Source organism: Leucopleurus acutus (genome assembly GCF_964270905.1).
Source record: "Leucopleurus acutus genome assembly, chromosome: 19".
Taxonomy (NCBI): Eukaryota; Metazoa; Chordata; class Mammalia; order Artiodactyla; family Delphinidae; genus Leucopleurus; species Leucopleurus acutus.
The window spans coordinates 19,201,530-19,223,485 of record NC_139161.1 but is presented as its reverse complement, the minus strand read 5'-3'; the positions used below and the strand labels follow the sequence as shown (position 1 = coordinate 19,223,485).

The 21,956-nt window shown below is 40.1% G+C and overlaps 1 protein-coding gene across 2 annotated transcripts in view; it reads left to right on the top strand.

The window, feature by feature from the left end:
- Positions 1-1,326: 1,326 nt before the first annotated feature.
- Positions 1,327-21,956, top strand: part of ATP6V0A1 (ATPase H+ transporting V0 subunit a1) — a 54,053-nt gene continuing 33,423 nt past the window's right edge. For both annotated transcript variants that reach the window (XM_082860722.1, XM_082860721.1), the window contains exons 1-5: positions 1,327-1,418; positions 3,305-3,468; positions 14,168-14,246; positions 15,644-15,741; positions 16,698-16,826. In XM_082860722.1, coding sequence (XP_082716848.1) covers positions 3,352-3,468; positions 14,168-14,246; positions 15,644-15,741; positions 16,698-16,826 — 423 coding nt within the window. In that variant the 5' untranslated portion in view covers positions 1,327-1,418; positions 3,305-3,351. The remainder of the gene's footprint in view (positions 1,419-3,304; positions 3,469-14,167; positions 14,247-15,643; positions 15,742-16,697; positions 16,827-21,956) is intronic.

Below are 21,956 nucleotides of genomic sequence, written 5' to 3'. Positions count from 1 at the left end.
ATGACAAACAACTTGGGATCCCCACTCTTCCTTAAAAGAAGGGCAAGAAAAGGGAATCGACATCAATAGTTGAGAAAGGCGTTTTTATAAATAATAGGTAGACGTCACTTAACGCGTTTTTTAAAACTTATTCTTTTACAAATTTTGAGGAATAGAAAACTTTTAAGTGGTCAAATGGGCGCACAGGAATCCATCAAACAAGATTCGAAATTAACTTTCACAACACCTGGTCTAATAAGGTTCCTGACGAGGTTCGAACGCGGGTTGGGAAAGAATTTCCAGACACAAGGCAGAATGTAAGGAAGATAGAATTTATTAGAGGGAAGGGTCACTGCCAGAACAGCGGCCAACTTCCTAATAGCCTGGGAGAGTCAAGCCCCAACATGTGCTATTGATCAGTTTTTATAGCCAGAAAACAAAAGAAATGGTCCGAGGTGAAAATTCCCTTTACTGATTGGTCGAGGCACATATACCTTCCTTCTTACGGTGGGAGTGGGACAGGGCATATGCCTTTCATTACTTGGGACAGGTCCCGTTGCCCAGGTAGGCATCGCCCAGGTGGTCTCACAAATTTCGTAACCATCGCAACATGGTGGGGAGGGCGATTAGGAGTCCAGTAGGGGGTGTAACGCTGACACTTTTTCACGCAGGGTCGTTCTTTGTCCTTGAAGCACCATTGTCCTTGGAGCACCACAGTTTCTCCCACTGTTAACTGGAGAAAAATAGAACCTGGACAGTTGCTGGAAGGACTGAAGCAAATACCTTTTTAAAGAGGGGTTCTCTATTCTTAAATGAATGAGCCCCCTGATCAAGGCTCCTCTACAGGATCTAGTACCTTTAGCAAGTCGTTCTCCACTCTAGGGCTCAAATTTTCTCCCCTGCATAATAAGGAAAAAGGGTGTGTGTGTGCGCGCGCGCGCGCAGAGTAGATTGCTCCGCTCGAGCTCTCCAGTCATTTCATAATAATTTCTCTCCTTCTTGCTACTTCCCTCGAGGAGGAAAAAGTTGTGAATTAATTCCTTGGGTATGAAAATAAAGAAAGCAGGCAGCCTGGCCTCAAGGATACATATTAGTGAGAAAGGATTCTGAAGGGCTCAAGGACTTAAGGCCTAGAGCACCTGCACCGCCCGCCCCACACACCCGCCCTCCTGGGGCCGGCAGCCGAGGCTGCGGGAACAAGATGGCGTCAGCACGCAGGGTCTCGCCCACGCCCCCGCGACTCCGCAATGAGGCCTCCGGCCGAGTCCTCACCCCATTGGCCAACGGCAATGAGGTCATCGTGGGGGAGGAGGCCGGCGGCAGCGCGGGGGCGGGGCTTTGCGGACGCACGCACGTCGAGGTGCCGCTGCCGGGAGCTGAGGAGGCTGCGGCGTTGGTCTGCGGCGGTTGCTTTGGCGGCGGCCTTCCCGCGGCCGGAGGTGAGCTGGGGCTGTAGGTACAGCGCGGCAGGGAGCGGCCTCCGAGGGGCACAGCAAACCCTTCTAACGGCCCCCTCGGTTGTCAAAGGAATTAGCAGGGGCTTCAGGTCTCAGAGGAAATGGGGGTTCACCCCTCTTCGGGCACCCCTCCTCTGGGCAGAGAAACAGGAGGTTCACTCCCTTTTGGAGGCCCCGATCCCTTACCCCATCTAAGTGGAAGGTGGAGGAACTGAAGGTTATTGGGTAGGCTGAAGAATCGGGGGGCTTCTTAAAGGGGCTCCCCATTTGAGGATTATCACCTTTTATTCCCCACTCCGGGAGGTAGGTGTGCCTGGGCTCAGAGAATTCCTCCTTCTCACTAGGTAGACAGGAAACGAGGCAGGTGAATTCGAACAGCTCGTTAGGAGGCGAGGACTGGATGACAGTCGTGAGGCAGGGCTCGGGAACACTTTATTTGGACTCCTCTTGCGCAGGATTACTGTTTCTTCATATTTTTTTTTTGCGACCCCCACGCGCCCGAAGTGCTGTGGCCTTTTTAGTTTTCTCTTTGGTTCCAGTGGGATAGAGATGTTCTAGGGAGACTTGTAATCATTAAAGAACAGAAACAGGGAGGCAACTCATTGGAGGCTGTCATTATCGGCAGCCTCTGAACTATGCTGGTCTGGCATAATTTTATGTGTTTAGAGGTTGTGGAATCTATTCTTGTTGAGGGTAGTGTGGGATCTGTTAACAGCTGTTCTGGATGATTCAGGTGTAGGCAGTCTTAAAGTCAAGCTACATGATCTCTTGAGAAATTCTTGCTTGTATCTGAATGCGTGGCTTTGCTGCCTTGAACGTCAAATGCACAAAGGTTTTGTCGTTCAGATTTCTCCCAGGCTTCCGGAAGAATAGCTCTTCCTTTGATGCCAGTTTCACCTATCATTAGGGATGCCCACATGATACTAAAAATACCTTACATTTTGTTGAGTTTAGATTCTGTACAGCCTGTGCCTTACAATAGCTGATTGAGAATAAATAATTGCAGTTTCAGGACCACTGATAGCGCCAATTGTCTTTCCTACCCGGTAACGGTAAGACCGACTGAAAAGGAAATCTTTATTGGCTTATTCATGCGAAGCTTTAACAGATGGAAGAATGTAGTTAATCTTGAAGGTGGGGATAAGAAACGGAAAGCTGCGGAGGTCCAAAGCTTATTCTCTGTGACTTAAAATTGCTTTGTCATTACCATGTATTCCTGTCATGCTTGACTTGAAATTGAGCTTAATGTGTAAGCTGTTTCTGTGTTTTTCTGTTTTTGTTTTTTAAGTTAATGCTTATGTGCTTAGATTCTTTTGGGAGAAAATGATGTTTTCCGAGGAGTTTGGAAAGTTAAACCCTTTAAGGTGGCCGTACCTTTAGGGCAGTCCTGGGACTTTGTTAGAAATTAGCAGTAGAGGATAGAAAACTAGGTGCAACGGAGACATGCTTTATGACAGGGTAACCGAGGTCTCTTCTGTTTGTTTCCTGACACAGGAAAAAAAAATGTCAGCTGCCTCATAATATTGTGTCCAAGGTATTTAAAGAGCTGTTTCGGATTCCCAGTTTCTGTTTTTAATCTGAATACGTTCTTATGTATTGAGATGTCCCAAATTATTGTCATTCAATCCTGACGTCGAGTGCAAAGGAAGTGACTGTTCATCAGACACTCTTTGGGAGAAGATTCAGTAACAGCCGTTGCAATTTCTCCTTTCTGTCTTTCTAAGAAGGATGTCAAAACAGTTGTTAAAGACCTGTCAGCATGGAGTGGAAGAAATGAAATGCAAAACAGAAGAGGCTTCCTGGGGTGTTGTTTGCTCTCAGTCCTCTTGATAATTCCAAGGTCATATAATTTTCTCTTTTTGCCTTAGGTTGGAGAGAAATCCAGGTACTCAGTTGACCGGTCCTTTCTGCTGCCATGGGGGAGCTTTTCCGGAGTGAGGAGATGACCCTGGCCCAGCTTTTCCTACAGTCAGAAGCTGCTTATTGTTGTGTCAGTGAATTAGGAGAACTCGGAAAGGTTCAGTTTCGTGATGTAAGTAGTTATGGGGCTGCTTCTTGATTACCGCTGAACTCTATTTTTCCTGTCATATCATGGCCAATTTGCCTTAAGACGAACGTTTTGCTTTTTATTTTCAAAAATAACATTATAGCACTGGCTTACTATTGGAAGAATGTACATTTCAAGTTGTCTTTGTAGAGATGAGAATGTTTTGTGCCAATCCTTCCATACTTTTACTAGCTACCGCTTTGAGAATAATCTTAAGCATTCTCAAGGTAATTGCTTGGGATGCAGGTGGAGGACACCAGACTAACCTGTTCAAGGCTTGCACTTTGCTTTTGGGCTCCTTAACACCCACAGTACAGTATTTTTTTTTTTTTTTTTCACAGTACAGTATTTTTTAAAAAGTGTCATAGCTCTTCCATACAATAGGACATATTTATTACAAAATCTGAAGCATCCAGTTACAGACATATAGTATATAAGTAAGCGTATACTGAATACCCATTGTTCTGAAGCATTATGCTGGGCACTTGGAGGAGATATCAGAAGAAAATGGACAGTCTAAGAATATAAAAAAGTATGACCTATGGGGCTTGCAATCTGAAGGCACAATCTACGCTGCTGAAAGGAGGGGGCAGGTAACAGTTCCTCGTGATGCAGTCTCAAAGCTCCATGTACCTCTCATTTATAACAGTCATCATAGTCGTGATTTTCCATTCATCGGTGCGACTGGCTGATTAAAGAATCTCTCTTCTACTGTGATCTAAACACCAGGAAGACAGAGACATTCGTTATTATATCCTTAGTGCCCACATAAAAGATAATCAATATTTGTTGGAATGAATGGATGGATGAAAGAGGAGTGGTCAGAAAGGGGTGGAATTAATCAGTTTTGGCTTCCTGGAATTGGCAAGCTTTCAAGAAGTTCTCAGTCTGAGCCGAAATTGCACAAATATAATCCGGTGATGTGGTCTTATTCCCTATTCGCTTTGAACTCTTTTATATCAACTCTCTTCAAATGTTCTCCTCCCTGACTCTGGTTCCTTTTCTTACCTTTCTGAAAACTCATTGTTATCTTCCACCAACCACTCTCTTATGTTCCTTACTCCTGCCATAGGTGTCAGTGTTCCCAAAACTCTTTTCTTTGCTCTCTCTGGCTAAGCTTCTCTGTACCCACATCTTCCCTATCACTTTTTTTTTTTTTCTTTTGGTGAGCTCATCTATCGTCAAATCTTCCATCTTTACTCAGCGAGTCCCAAATCTGTGTCTCTGGTCCTGACCTCCCAAACACCATCCCTGAATTAACAACTCTCTAAGATTTCTGTCTTAACACTACATTGTAAATTAACTGTACTTCAATTAAAAAGAATAAAATAAAATAGCTCAGAAGGCCTTTGTCCCCCCATCCCACCTCCCCCCAAAAAAGATTTTTGTCATCTCTGCTTCTCAAGCTTGTTATGTCTAAATCCCAGCACCTTGCCTTTTAACAAACTATTTCTTCATCCTGACTTTCTAAAGATGAGCTAATGCATCAATATTCTTCCAGTTTTCTAGACTTGAAACCTGAATCAAACCTAAGCCATCCTTAATTTGCAATCCTTTGTCTGGTACTATGGTGTCTCCCTACCTAACACCCATTGTGTCTATTCAGTATTCTTAACTTTTACTTATGTTGTATTTCAGTCATACAAAACATTATAGGGACTAATACAATGAATATTTATTTTAGTTCCAGACCACTACAGTAAAGTGAGTATCTCAATAAAGCTAGTCACACAAATTTTTTGGTTTCCCAGTGCATGTAAAAGTTATGTTGGGAATTCCCTGGTGGTCCAGTGGTTAGGACTCCATGCTTTCACTGCCGAGGGTACAGGTTCAATCCCTGGTCGGGGAACTAAGATTCCCACAAGTTATGTTTATACTGTAGGCTATAGACTAAACTGTAGTGTATTAAGTGTGCAGTAGCATTATGTCTTAAAAAAAATGTACGTATATTAATTAAAAAATAGTTTGTTGCTAAAAAATGCTAACCATCATCTGAGTCTTCAGCAAGTCGTAATCTTTTTGCAATCAAAAGATCACTGATCACCATAACAGATATAATACTGGAAAAGTTTGAAATACTCAGAGAATTACCAAAATGTGACACAGAGACACGAAGTGAGCAAATGCTGTTGGAATAATGGTGCTGATCAACCTTCCTCAATGCAGGGTTGCCACAAACCTTCAATTTGTAAAACAAAGTGATATCTGCAAAGTGCAATAATGTGAAATACAGTAAAACGAGTTATGCCTGTAACTATGTTTCTACTATCTAATTAAGAGAAACATTCCACAAATAATTGAAAGCTCCTGTGTATCCTTCCCTGCCATTCATGTCTCTCTCCTCCCTCACAAAGGTAATCTCTACAATTTTTGCTTTTATCGTTTCCTTGTTTTTTTCCACTTTTGCTGTGTATGTATGTATGTATCACTAAATAATATATAGTATAATTTTATGTTTTAAAACTATGTATATGGTTTCATGTTGTGTGTATCCTTCAGCAAGTACTTTTTAAATTTAATGTTTGTAAGATTTAACCACGTTGATACAGATAGTGCTAGTTCATTCCTTTAAATTGCTATATAGTTATTGTAAGAATATACAGTTTATCATTTTTTCCTTTTGATGAACATTTTGGTTGATTGCAATTCTTTGCTCAACAGTGGTGCAAGGAAGATTCATATATATGTCTTGTGGTATACACGTGTGATAGTTTCTCCAGGGCAGTGGTTCTCAAACTTTTTGGTCTAAGGACCTCTTTAGACTCTTAAAAAATTGAGGACCCCAGAGGGCTTTTATAAGAGTTACAGTTAGCGATATTATTGTACTGGAAATTAAAACTGAGAAATGTTTGAAGTATTTACTTATTAAATCATTTAAAAATTATAATAATAAACCTACTACATGTTATCATAACATTTTTATGAAAAATAGCTATGTTTTCCAAAACAAAAAAATAGTTTCGAGAAGAGGGATACTGCTTTTACACTTTTGAAAATCTTTTAGTGTTTGAATTAGCAGAAAGCTGGATTCTCATTTGCTTCTGCAGTCAGTCTGCTGTGATGTATCTCATGAGCCTCTGGAAAACTTCACTGAAACACTCATGAGAGAATGAGAATGAAAAAGGCAAATGATGTCCTAGTGTTACAAGAAAAGGGTATCGATTCCATGGACCTGCTGCTGCTCCAGGGATTATAACCAGGAGGTGCACTGCTGAGCATCGTGTGCATCCCTAACTGTTAGATGTTATCAGAGTGAACTTCAGAGTGAATGTACCTGTTCATGCTCCCATCGCTGGCAGAAAGAAATTTGCCAGTCTGATGGTTGTGAAGTGGTATCTTGTTGTTTTAATTTGCATTTTCTAGATTAGTACATTTAGTATCTTATTTGTTTATTGGACATAATGGGTTTCATTTTCCATGAATGTCTGTCTATATTATCTGCCTAAAGTTTTTCTATTGGGTTTGCTTGTCTTCTGTATTGACCTGTAGGATTTTTTTTTCAAGTTCTTCATGTACTCTGGAAGCTAATCTTTTTTCTAATCGTCTACTGATAACTTCTTCCAGGCTGTGGCTTGTCTTTTCCCTCTGTTTTTGGTATATTTTGTCATACATATAAAGTTTATTTTTCTTTTTTTGTTATCAGTATTTTCTGTTTTCCTAAATTTTTCTTTTTTCATTTATTTTTGGCTGTGTTGAGTCTTTGTTGCTGTGCACAGGCTTTCTATAGTTGTGGCGAGCAGGGGCTACTCTTTGTTGCAGTACGCAGGCTTCTCATTGTGGTGGCTTCTCTTGGTGCAGAGCACAGGCTGTAGACGCATGGGCTTCAGTAGTTGCGGCACGTGGGCTCAGTAGTTGTGGCTCGCGGGCTCTAGAGCGCAGGCTCAGTAGTTGGGGCGCATGGGCTTAGTTGCTCTGTGGCATGTGGGATCTTCCTGGACGAGGGATGGAACCCACATCCCCTGCATTAGCAAGTGGATTCTTAACCACTGCGCCACCAGGGAAGTCCCTCCTAAATTTTTTTTTTTTGCGGTACGCGGGCCTCTCACTGTTGTGGCCTTTCCCGTCGCGGAGCACAGGCTCCAGACGCGCAGGCTCAGCGGTCATGGCTCACGGGCCCAGCCGCTCCACGGTATGTGAGATCTTCCCGGACCAGGGCACGAACCCATGTCCCCTGCATCAGCAGGCGAACTCTCAACCACTGCGTCACCAGGGAAGCCCCCTCCTAAATTTTTATCTTGAAAAATTTCAAGCCTAAATACTCTAATGTAGATTCACCAGTTGTTAACATTTTGCTACATTTGATATAATCTTTTTTACTGCACTGTCAGAGAGTGAACTGTTTCTTTCAAATCCTTTTCCTTTTCTTTCTCTTATTTTACTGTATCCATTGGGACCTCTAATAACATAACTTTTTTTAAATTTATTTTTTAATATTTATTTGTTTATTTTGTCTGCACCAAGTCTCAGTTGTGGCATGCGGTGGGATCTTCCTTGTGGTATGTGGGATTTTTAGTTGTGACATGTAGGCTCATAGTTGCAGCATGCAGCCTTCTTAGTTGCAGCATGCAGACTCTTAGTTGTGGCCCATATGCAGGATCCAGTTCCCTGACCAGGGATTGAACCTGGGCCCCCTGCATTGGGAGCTCGGAGTCTTACCCACTGGACCACCAGAGAAGTCCCAATAACATAACGTGTGGATGAAGAGTAAGAGCAAGCTAATACTGGTTAGGATTGTGTTTAGCTGTATGTAACTGAAGACCCAAATGTTAGGGGTGTACTTTTCTCATGTAACATGATGCCCAGCTTCACGCTGTCATCAGTGTCCTAAGATCATTCTGTGTTTCTTTTTGGCCATCCTTGAGCATTTGGCCTTTGTCCTTATAGACGACCACCACAGCTCCCAGCATTTCTTCCATATTCTAGACAGGAAGAAAGAAGTGCAAGGAGGAGGGGGAAGTACTTACATACGGAGGAAAACAACTTTCCCAGAAATCCTCAGCAGACTTTGCTAATTTATCATTGGCCAAAATTATGGCATACTGTAGCTGCAGGAGAGTCTGGGAAATGTGGTGGTTTTCTTTTTTTTTCAGCTGAGCAGTTGCTGCCCTACACAAAATTGGGATTATTGTTAATAAGGAAATAGGGCAAAATGCTTTGTATCTATTATGTATTATGCCTGTCTTGCTTCAAACTTTAAGGGGAATCTTAAATATTTTATAATTTAAATAAGACATTCTTAATTTTTTGGAAAATTCTATTAGATTATGCAGATTCCTTTCAACTTCTGATTTTCTGAAGTTACTGTCACAAATGGTTGTGGAATTTTATTTAATGCCTTTCCTTATTGAGGTTGCCATGTTTTTTTCTCCTTTAATCTGTTAATTTGGTGAATTACATAGCCATATTTTTTCCTACTAATTTTTTTAACAGCTTTACTGAGATATAATTCACATACCATACAATTTATCCATTTAAAGTGTACAATTTAATGACTTTTAGTATATTCACAGAATTGTACAACCATCACCACAATCAATTTTAGAACATTTTCATCACCCCAGTAAGAAACCCTGTAGCCATTAACAGTCCCTCCCCATTTCCTCCCAACCCCACTCCCCACCCCCAGCCCCTGGTAACCACTAATCTTCATTGCTGTTTCTGTGGATTTGCCTATTCTTGGACATTTCATGTGAATGGAGTCATACAATATGTAGTCTTTTGTGTCTGGCTTCTTTCATTTAACGTAATGTTTTCAAGGTTCATCTATATTGTAGCATGTATCTGTACTTTTCTTTCTTATTTGTATCTTTTTTTAAGTATGAAAATATGCAGCATATTAAAATGAGTGGTTTCAGTATAAGAAGTGGTTTCAGTATAGAACTAGTTGTTACTTATCTTCTATACAAAAGATATTGCCCTGTTTTTTTTTTTGTTTGTTTTTTTTGCAGTACGTGGGCCTCTCACTGTTGTGGCCTCTCCTGTTGCGGAGCACAGGCTCGGGACGTGCAGGCTCAGCGGCCATGGCTCACGGGCCTAGCCTAGCTGCTCCGCGGCATGTGGGATCTTCCCAGACCGGGGCACGAACCGTGTCCCCTGCATCAGCAGGCGGACTCTCAACCACTGCGCCACCAGGGAAGCCCTCACAGTGGTTTTGCTTTGCATTTCCCTCATGGCTAATGATGTGGAGCCTTTTTCATATGCTTACAGACCATTTGTATAGTTTTTTTAAACGTAAAATCATCCTTGTAAGCCTGGGAAACTTGGTCATGAGGTGTATTCAAAAGAATTTTAGGGTTCAATTTCCTAATAATTTTATTAGGATTTTTTCATTTATATTTATAAATGATATTGGTCTGTAATTGTCCTTTCTCAAACTATTCCTATCTTATTTTGGTATAAAGATTATACTAGCCAATCTCACTTATTGGTTGAGGAATGTTCCTTTCATTTGTCTCCTCATTGGAATAGTTTTTCTTAGCTTTGGGCTTATCTAGTCTTTGAAAGAACCTATCTTTAAACCTTCTAGGCCTGGTGTTTCTAGATGGGTATATTTTAACTATTGAAATTTCTATCTGTAGTGAACTTTTTCTATTCTTATGTTTATTTATGCCTTCTCTCAGTCTTATAAAAATTTGGTCCATTTTGTCTTTTTAAATAACCAGCTTTTAAGAAAAAATGATAACAAATAAAATGATAAAGAAGAATAAAAGAAAAAAGTCAGCTTTTGACTTTGTTTTGTTCAGGAACTTTTATTCATTTCTGCTCTTTTTAAAAATTTTTTTAACTCTTTTTATTGAATTTGTTACAATATTGCTTCTGTTTTATGTTTTTTGGTTTTTTGGCCCAAGGCATGTGGGATCTTAGCTCCCCAACCAGGGATCAAATCTGCACCCCCTGCATTGGAAGGTGGAGTCTTAACCACTGGACCACCAGGGAAGTCCCAATTTCTGCTCTTTGTTGTTTTCTACTTCCTGTTATCTTTTTTTTTAACTTCTTGAACACTTGACACATTAATTTTTTAGTCTTTTCTATTTGCATCTAAGTCTATAAAGTTCCCTTTAAATACCACTTTAACTGCATCCTACAAAGTTTGATCTCTAGCATTTTCTTTATCATTCCATTCTAAATATTTTAAGATATTTCAGGGAATTCCCTGGCAGTCCAGTGATTAGGACTGTGTGCTCTCACTGCCGAGGGCCTGGGTTTGATCCCTGGCCGGGGAACTAAGATCCCGCAAGCCACGTGGCATGGCCACAGGAAAAAAAAAAGAGAGATTGATTTTCGTTATGACTTCTTCTTTGTGCTGTGAATTACTTAGAGCTATTTTAGAATTTCCAAGTATGTTAAGTTGTATTTTTGATATGGATTTCTAACTTAATTGCATGATAGAGAACATTTTATGGTACCAATTCTATACTGAGACTTGCTGTGTGACCTATTTTGTGGTCAGTTTTTTTAAAAGAACTCTTGAAGAGAGAACTATTGGATGCAGTGTTAGAAAATGTGTGTGTGTGTGTTAGATTAAGCTGATTACGTTGTTCAAATTTTCTCTGTCCTTTTATAATATTTGGTGGACTTGATGTATCAATAGTTTTAAAATTGTATTAAAATTTCTCACTACGTAGACAGATTTGTCAGTTTTTTCTTGTAGTTCTGTTAATGTTTGTTTGAAATATTTTGAGAATGCCTTGCCCACATATTTCAGGACTTCTTATCCAAAGCAGGCCATGGTGTGGCTACAGTTGAACCTTGACTCTTGATTATGAAACCAGTAAAGTTACCATGAGTCTTGTGGCTACTTTCGCTTCAGAATGTCTTGTTTATTGAAGTGGAAATTTCTGAATGAGAGGCTGAGTAGCGCCTGCTCAGTGAAAAAAACCAAAGCAAAACAAAAACAAATAAGCACTTTATTAGAGACACACAAGTTTGGAATTGTTTCCTTTTCCTGGGAATTGTTCTTACTATCATTATGTAGTGATTCTCTTAATCTCTAATAATGGTTTTTACCGTAGATTCCATCTGTCTAATATTAATGTAATACATAATACCAATAATTTCCTTGCTAGGTTCTCTGTTACCAGTCTCTCTCTCTCTCTCACAGTTCATTCTTTTTTAAAACATTTATTTATTTATTTATGGCTGCATTGTCTTTTTTTTGAATTTTATTTTATTTATTTTTTATAACTTTATTTATTTTATTTATTTATTTTTGGCTGTGTTGGGTCCTCGTTGCTGCGCGTGGGCTCTCCCCAGCTGCGGCGAGCGGGGGCCACTCCTCGCCGCGGTGCGCGGGCCTCCCACTGCGGTGGCCTCTCCTGTTGTGGAGCATGGGCTCTAGGCTTGTGGGCTCAGTAGTTGTAGCACATGGGCTCAGCAGTTGTGGCTTACGGGCTCTAGAGCGCAGGCTCAGTAGTTGTGGAGCATGGGCTCAGCCGCTTCGTGGCACATGGGATCCTCCTGGACCAGGGCTTGAACCCGTGTACCCTGCATTGGCAGGTGGACTCTCCACCACTGCATCACCAGGGAAGCCCTATTTATTTTTTTATACAGCAGGTTCTTATTAGTCATCCATTTTATACACATCAGTGTATACGTGTCAATCCCAATCTCCCAATTCATACCACCACCACCACCACCACCCGCCACTGCTTTTCCCCCTTGGTGTCCATACGTTTGTTCTCTACTTCTGTGTCTCAATTTCTGCCCTGCAAACCGGTTCATCTGTACCATTTTTCTAGGTTCCACATATATGCGTTAATATGCGATATGTTTTTCTTTTTCTGACTTACTTCACTCTGTATGACAGTCTCTAGATTCATCCACGTCTCTACAAATGACCCAATTTCGTTCCTTTTTATGGCTGGGTAATATTCCATTGTATATATGTACCACATCTTTTTTATCCGTTTGTCTGTCGATGGGCATTTAGTTTGTTCCATGACCTGGCTATTGTAAATAGTGCTGCAATGAACATTGGGGTGCATGTGTCTTTTTGAATTATGGTTTTCTCTGGGTATATGCCCAGTAGTGGGATTGCTGAGTCATATGGTAACTCTAATTCTAATTCTTCATTGCCGCACTCGGCTTTCTCTAGTTGCGGTGAGTGGGGGCTACTCTTCGTTGCTGTGCGTGGGCTTCTCATTGTGGTGGCTTCTCTTGCTGCAGAGCACAGGCTCAAGAGCGCAGGCTCAGTAGTTGTGGCTCATGGGCTTAGTTGCTCCACGGCATGTGGGATCTTCCCGGACCAGGGCTCAAACCCATGTCTCCTGCATTGGCAGGCAGGTTTTTAACCACTGCGCCACCAGGGAAGCCCCCCTCTTCTTTTTTATGGAGGTAAACTTTATATTCAGTGAAATGCATAGATCTTAGGAGTACAGGTTGATGATTTTGGTAAATTTATATACCCTTATAACCACCACCCGACTCAAGGTATAGAATATTTCCAGCAGCCCAGAAAGCTATCTTGTGCACACTTCTGGTCAGCCCCTACCCATCATAGGTAACCACTGTTTTGATTTCTACCATCATAGATTAGTTTTGCCTGTTCTTGAACTTCATGTAAATGAATGATACATTACAGACTCTTATGTCTGACTTCTTTCACTCAACCTCGTATTTTTGAGATTTAATCTTATTTATATATATGTATCTGTAGTCGATTCTTTTTTATTACTGGATAGCATTCTATGGTACGAACATATCACAGTGTCTTTATCCAGTCTCCTGTTGATGGCATTTGGATCATTGCCAGTTTGGGTCGATTATGAATAAAGCTGCTGTAAACATTCTTTTACAAATTTCTGTGGACATGTTTTCATTCCGGTTAAGCGGGTGCCTAGCAGTAGAATGCTCATTCATGAGGTAGGTAGATATATGTTTAACTGTATAGGAAACTGCCAGCAATATTTTGCTTACTCTTTAATAACGTTTATCACAAAAGTTGTATTGATTGGTTTGTGTCTTTCTTCTGTGGGGCTGATAGCTCTTCAAAGCTAGGATATCTCTTATTCTTTAAATTTATGCCAGTGCCTAATACAGTGTCTGGGACATATTTGGTGCTCCACAAATGTTGAGTAACTAATTCTTTCTTTGTATTGCTTTTATGGAATTTATCACATGCTCTCTTATTGGTTGTATTCATCTTCTCTATTAGTTTGCAAGCTTCTTAATGAGTAGGAACTTGTTTTATTCTTATTTGCATTTCCCAGAATATCTGCCACATTGCTTTGAAAATTACTTGTGATGTATGATTGAATAAACCAGCCTATCACCTAGAAGGTGAAGACCCTGGGTCAAAAGAACAAGAGAAGTTTGCCTTCTGTCTCTTCTGATTGGGAAGAAGGAGAGAAGGAAAACCAGGCAGAGCTTCTATTATATCCATTGCCCAAATGTGGGAGGTGGTTGTGCTCACTGAGACTTTTGGCCCGGGAAGAACATTTTGTGCCACTGTGCTTTGTCTAATCTGCCTCCATTCCAGGAATATGTTGCAGCAGTGAGGGAGGGGATTTTACTTTTCATTGGTGAGACTGGTCCCAAAGCAGGTTGTGTGGATCAGTAGAAAGTTTTAATTAGTGTCGCATCATACACTGACACTAAATTAGGTTTTCACTTTGCAGGATGTGTTGCTCATGAAAGAGAGGAAATGTAACATTTGAATATATGGTATTCTGTTCTTATTTTGCAGTTAAATCCAGATGTGAACGTTTTCCAGCGGAAATTTGTGAATGAAGTTAGAAGATGTGAAGAAATGGATCGAAAGCTTCGTATGTGCATTTTGGCCTTGTCTGATGTTCCTCTAGTGAGCCATTTGTCTTAAATTAGAGTGCTCTTAATAAAGGAAGAAAATACGACAGGAGGAAAAGAAAAGAGGATGTAAAGATGAATTTCTTGTGCACGAGTAGACGTGTGGTGTTTGGGCTAGGTGGTGCTTAATAGAAACTTTGTTTGAGATGACAAGGCTGCAAGCTGAAACTGGTTTTTTTTTATGGGAAGGGTTTTATGGCAGTACTACACTGTAGAATTCTGAGAGGTAGAACCCAGAACACCATCAATTTTAGATGTCAGCAGAGCCCCCTTTTAAATTTTTTATTTTATTTTATTTATTTTTCCGGTACACGGGCCTCTCACTGTCATGGCCCCTCCCGCTGCGGAGCACAGGATCCGGATTCGCAGGCCCAGCGGCCATGGCCCACGGGCCCAGCCGCTCCACAGCACGTGGGATCCTCCCGGACTGGGGCACGAACCCGTGTCCCCTGCATCGGCAGGTGGACTCCCAACCACTGCACCACCAGGGAAGCCCCAGAGCCGCCTTTTAATTTGAGCTATTTATGAGGGAAGAATCTAACATTTATTAAGGTCCTGTTGAGAGTTAGGGTGTTCATATACTTTATTTTGTTCATGCCCCACAGCATTCCTTCAGGATGGGTGATTTAGTACCCATATTTAGTAAATGAAGAAACCAAAGATTAGAGAGGTTAAGTGACTTGCCGAAGAACGTAAGCTGTCATGATGGGATCGGTGTTTGAATCCAGGTTGTCTGTCTTCAAAATCCAAGATCTTGCTACTATACTATTCCAGCTTTCAGTTAGCTGTTAGGTGAATTTAGTCCCTGTGCTAAAAACTAAGTCAGTAGTTATCACCTGACACACTTTTGTCTTCTGGTGTTTTGGGGCCTTATTCTGTGCTTTGTTTTTTTGTATTTTTTAAGTCAAAACTGACCTGTTTTCAAATTTAATGAAACCCATGTAGGCTGGAGTTGTCTCACTAGGGTGCTAAGTTTCAGCTATTCTACTGAATCGCACTCTTCTGTAGCTCCTCTCTGCCAACAGTATCTGTGCCCAGAACCATCATACAGTAGAAGTCACAAAGGGTAGAGAGCTGACACAGATGAGGACCAGTTTTAATATCAGAAGAGGGAAAGAAGACAGTAGTGGGATGATAAACCTGTTTGGGGTAGCTATGCTTTAGAGACAGTAGGGTAGGAGGAAGAGGAATGTGGAGAAAAAAGGATTTATACGATCTGCCTTTTTTATGTAAAAGTGTCTTTCTTGGAACGAAGCTCTTTTTAGCCAGGTTTGGGGTCTTATTATTTTTTTCCTCAAGTATTGGCAATTCCAGACATGTGCAGCTAGACATGAATGTTTCGATTCTGTCTTTCTAGGATTTGTTGAGAAAGAGATAAGGAAAGCCAATATCCCAATTATGGACACTGGCGAAAACCCGGAGGTGCCCTTCCCCCGGGACATGATTGACTTAGAGGTAAACAATTCTTCTGAGGAAGCCAGATAAGTTTCTTTCTATTTAAATGCAGAAGTAATTTCCTGAGTAGTTGGAGAGTAGAATAATTCTTGCTGTCCTTGTCTGTTGATTGCAACAGCATTGTCTATTGATTGCAAGTTTCTTGTGGATGGGACTTAAATGAATTTGCTTTTTTATGGTATAAAAAACACTGTGGTATCTCAAATACTATCACATGTGACTAAATAAATGTTTATTGGCTTATTGAAACTTTATTGGATCAATGTTAATTTATCCAGTAATTTATTAATCTCATAGACTAAATGAATAGCCTTTCATTAACTTTTCAATAATTATTTTATCTATCCCAAGTCCCCTGAGGAATTTAACCAAGTGTACAACAGAATCTATAGACAAAGAAAGACCATTTTAAGCCAAAAAGTTTTCATGAAGAAAATTGCCCTGGTAAAAACAATACAGTTGTCCTTCAGTATCTGAGGGGGATTGGTTCCAGGCCGTCCCTCGGATACCAAAATCTGCTGATGCTCAAGTCCCTTATATAAAATAGCTGTAGTATTTGCATTAAACCTATGTACATCCTCCCGTATACTTTAAATCATCTCTGGATTACTTATAATACCTAATACAATGTAAATGCTATGTAAGTAGTTGTAAATACAATGTAGATGCTAGGTAAATAGTTGCTTGTGGGCAGCAGATTCAAGTTTTGCTCTTTGGAACTTTCTGGAAAATGTTTTTCCCCAAATATTTTCGAACCATGGTTAGTTGAATCTGCAGGTATGGAACCCAAGGGTACGGAGGGCTGACTGTACTTGCTGTGTTGTTCAAAGATACTTTTGAACCATCTGGGTGGCGAGTGTTCTGTGGGATGGATGAATTCATCTGTCTTTCAGAGCAAGCATTTTGAGCTTCCTTTGAGTAAATTGGTTTTGTTATTGTTGTTGTTGTCTCTGTAGGCCAATTTTGAGAAGATTGAAAATGAACTGAAGGAAATCAACACAAACCAGGAAGCTCTGAAGAGAAATTTCTTGGAACTGACTGAATTAAAATTTATACTTCGCAAAACTCAGCAGTTTTTCGATGAGGTCAGACTATTGTTTCTTTTAATATTTGAGCAGCTGATATTACACCAGCAAAGTGGGCCATATTTTTATTCCAATAATTATTTTAATTTGCTAGTTTGAAAGCAGTACCATTTCTGCACCCTGTTTTATTTGAAGAAATGTCAGATTATGTTCCATTTTTCATGCAGTACACAGCCAGCCATGGTTTTGTATAATTTTGCATTTTCAGCAATTTTTCATCTCGAGATGGGGAAAGGAACCCTAAAATAGTTGTATAAACATAGTTAGATGAAATTTTTACATTTTAAGGTAAGTATATGCTTAAAGTTGAAGCAACAGGAAACAGTTAGTTATACATGAAATTATAACAAAGGTTTAATCTCCAAACCTTTTGTCGTTAAATTTAAATTTTTATCCTCTATGTTTGCTTGTCAACCTTTGAGCACATTTTTAAGTACTCCAGATTGCACATCACACTTAATTTTTCAAGAGCTTTTCTTTATGTTGTTTGGAAAATTGGTAGGATGCCTTTTTGAAATTCCTGGATTTTCATATAAACTCAACTTTATTACCTTGTAGGGAAAAAATGTTAATAAATTCCTGGGTTAAAAATGTAGGTGACTAAGTTGCCAGGTGACAGCTTGCTGAGGTGATCCCATGGAAAGGATTGGAATAAGGCTTTCAGAAGGCTTCCTCCTCCTAATTAAACCTGAGAAGAAGTCTTAGCTTTCAGCCTGGACGTGCTTTTTCTGATGGCCTAAAATATGGGTAACTCTCTTTTCAATAGGTGTCTTTGCCACCAGATTAACAACATCAGACATTTCAGAGATTGTCCCAGTCACTCTTCAGTGTACCTTCCCATAAGTTCTTTATTTCCTTTGCTCAACAACAACAAAAATTAGCAAAGCTTTTGAAAAATAGAAGGCCCATTTTAGTTAGCATCTTATATGTCCTCAGTTTTACTTGTAATTTCTGTCTTTTGAGGAAAGAATAAGTCTCACTAGCCCTCTAGACTGGAGCAGGGGGTTGCCAACTAGCAACATCAGCCTCACCTGAGAACTTGTCAGAATGCAAATTTTCAGTCCACACGAGACTTTTTCAATCAGAAACTCTGAGAGTGGTGCCCAGCCCAGCAATCTGTTTTCACAAGGTGATTCTGAAGCATGCTAGTGTGAGAACCACGGGGCTAGAGAAAGTCAGCTGAAGATATGATACATTCCTTAGTAACTAAGGATGTGACTCAGAGAAGCCATGCTAATTAAAAGGATCTGTTGGAGCCAGGGAAAGGAGAAAAGCTCACAGGAATTTAATTGCCCAGTCTTCCTGAGAATCAGGATCTGGCTACATACCAGGAGAGGGTTGGTGTGAATATTCAGTTTGCTCACTGAGTTGAGAATTTTGAGACTGATGGTAACTTCTTTCACCAGTCCCCGATATCACATTAAAGGGTGTGGGACAGTGTGATTAACTCTTTCCAGGTGTTACAGGTCTTTTGCAACAGGCACGGCCTCTTACGCCCAAGGGTTTTGATAAACAAATAATCTGGAATTCCAGTGTACTCACTGTGAAAACATTATTGTGTTTATACTCATTAATTCACAGAGCATTTGAAGAGCACCTGCTGTTTGTAAAGCGTAAGATGGGTAAGACATGGTCCCTATGTTCAAGGAATATGTCACTTACTCATATCAGGAAACATCCCTGAACACAGTGCCTCCCTATGCTCACAGATGTGTGCTTTTCTATCCATGTCCAAGCTGCTGCCCACAGATCCAAAGTAAATCTGGCCGCAAGGTCAAAGCTCAGTTACTTTTATCATTACTTGGGACTTAATTCTTTTACCCTCTCCCCTCTTTCTTTCCCTTTTGATATAGCCTTTAGTTTACTTCTGGGATGTTGCTGAGATGTATGAAAATGTTTTTCATAACCTCCTGAGTTTAAGGATTGGGATAGGCTTCCTAGTCTAGTTCATTCTGGTAGAAATTCTGAATAAAGACTGACAAATGGACTCCCTTAATAAAAATAGTTTTTTAAACTGTTAATTTTATAGTTAAAAAATAGTAAAAACAAAATAAGAGGATATATAAAATAGATAACTAATAAGGACCTACTGTATTGCACAGGGAACTCTTCTCAGTACTCTGTAATGACCTATATGGGAAAAGAATCTTAAAAAGAGTGGATATATGTATGTGTATAACTGGTACCCTTTGCTGGTACAGCAGAAACTAACACTGGTACACTGGTACAGCAGAAACTAACACAACATTGTAAATCAACTATACTCCAATAAAAATTTTTTAAAAAATAAGAGGAACCACTTGGAAAGATGATATAAGATTTTAAAATTGTAGCTATGGGTTTAGGAATTTTCTTTGTGATTAATAGGTCTAAACATGAAATACTCATCCTGAGAAGGCAGACATGACCTTCACGCCCTATCCATTTTGCATTGTTTTCCCTCTCCTACTTGTGCAAAACGTTTGTTTTTAATCTCTGGAAGTACTTTTGAGCACGAGGCCTTGGCTGTGAGCGGTTCTTCTGTTGCTTTCGTCATCAGTCCCTGTCACTCCCCTGTGAGGAGTCTTCTGGCAAGCACCACTCGTCCTTTTCTCTACTAGTGCCCAGTGTCTTGCCCGCTCTTACCATTAGCTCTCAGTCTCAGCCAGGTCCCTTTCACTAGCCCCGGCCCTGCTGTGGCCATACAGCAGTCTCAGGCGTCACTGCCATGATAGGAGACAAGGCCTCACAGAGTTAAGCACGTCTGCACATGTGAGTGCACGCTTTACTTAATGCAAGAGATAAGGAAACTTGGGACTCTCAAATCTCAGAGATGTGGAATTTCATGAGACTTTCTTCCATGCCTGAGATTATAATGTTTGCAAGTGGCCTGAAACACTACCAATTTTAAACCCTTCTTTTTAATATAATTTGGTGAATATGATCAGTAATTTACAATAATGAGTTAGCAGAAAATGGCTAAATCAGAAGATGATTCTTTGCATCTCCAGGCATAGGGGTTATGATTGGCCAAGTGTGTAGAAAGGGAGAAGTAAACATATATTGAATATTCTTATGATTTATAACGATTAAAAATTTGATTTAGCCATTTCTTATCCAGAGCATTTAAAATGACTTGTTAATGATTATCCTTTTCTCAGTCTTCTTGCTTATGAAGAACTGTAAGAGCTGGAGAGATTTCTCTGCATCTTTTACCATAAGCACCATAACATATGAGAGCGTAAAGAAGACTGGAAAAGTAATGGTTAATGGCATGCAGATCCCTGCCTTCCTTTCCTTCTGAGTTTTCCATCCATCTGCTTTCTTTACTTTTCTTTCCCATCTGCCATCTCCTTTGGGGCTTGAGTGAATACCTTAGGTGAAGAAATATAATTTCTTTCTCAATGTAGATGGAAACGGAAGTGTTTGCTCTTGGTAATGTAGCTTGAACTGGATGTGCCGCTTATACTGAAGTGCAGAAATAGAACTACTGAAGTTCTGCTACTTCCTTTTTTCAAGGCATGGTTTTAGTATTCTGACTGGGGGAAGGGGTAAATCAGAGGGCATAGCAAGTAATTTAGAAGAACCTTGGCAGTACTTTTATTAGAGAACCCAGATTAGTATTTAGATATTTGATGACATGGTTTTCAGTATTGCTTTAAAGGCCCTCAGTTAGTGGTTGTGGACATCTAGTTTCTCATCAGGCACAATTATTTCATTTGACAAATTTTAACTTTCCTCTCTAAGACTTAGGATTCTTAAGTATGAAATAGTGAAATTATTAATTAGAATATTATTGCAAATTTCTATCTAATTTTAATTCTGCTGGGGTTTTTTTGTTTTTTTAATTCCCAGAGAATTCTGGATATACTCTTTGGAGTAGTCTAGTTGCTAAACACTACTTGCTGTTCCATCAGTTTTCCCCTTTAGAGCACATATGTTTGCACCGAGTCTGATCTTTATGGTTTACGTAAACCAGGTCTTGTGAACCATGTAGGGAAGTAGACAGGAGGCTTGTGGGTAGTAATCAGTTTCACTGGTTTTTGGCAAGGGACATCCTAAGAGCAAGTTGAAAGGCAGTAGTCACCTGGATCCTCAAAACAAGTTGCCTGTGGCTTGCAGTCAGCTGATCTGATTTTAAGTAGAAACAAAAACAGCCCCCTAAGCTTCCACTTGAGGGCAAGTGGTAACCTGTGCCCCCATTATCTCATCTTAAAGTTTTCTAAATCTCATGACAGTATTTCTCTGCACTTCTGGTGTACCCAGTGCCTATCCTTCCTTTTTTTTTTTTCTTTTGGTTGTTGAGAGTAGATCCTGCTTCTAGAATTTACTTCCCAAACAATTGCTTTCACTTGTTTAGACTTTCAGACTTATCATCTGGTTTATACTCAGTTCCCCACCCACCACCCTTTGACTTTACATTTATGGTCCTATGACTTTATCAAGAGGGGTTCCCACGTGGCATTTTTTGATAGTGGGGTTGACAGAAATAGAATCAAATTGAAATTTAGAGTGAAAATGATAGAGAAAAATTCTCCTGATTTTTTGTTTAGTTTTGCTTTTGAAAAGGAAGATTATTCTGGCTTACTTCTAGTCTTTGGTCAAACACGTAGTGCATGGATATTGAAGTTGGGGAGGTCAGTCAGTGGAGAAGTCAGTTGGCCTTCATTTTTTAGGGTAGCTTCTCCTTCCTGATGAGAGGAAAGGTGGTAAGATGTATTATGAAGAGAGAGACTAGGAAATGTAGACCTACATCGGAGAAGCTCCTGCTCCTGCTTCATTTTATTGTATAAACTGTCATGGTGGAAATCATTTTAAATCTAAACAATCAAACTAGTCCACATGCTCTGTATTGGCTTATTAGCTCTTACTTTTTCTTCACTTCGCTTGATTTAGATTGTTGGCTTAAGCTATGTTCTCAAGAATCCTTAAACTGTAAAGCGTACATGAACTTTTTAATATTCCTAGATTCCTGGTCAGAAACTAGGACATTCAAATATGTTTTCACTTTTCCTTCCCTTTATTGATGCAATGGAGGCTCATGCCTGCCCAGCTATTGTGCTTCTTATCCTTTTGGACAAAGAAATACTCTTTAAATCCCATGGTTTGGAGCATTTTTTATAGTGGTCATGCTGAAAGTTCTCATGTTCT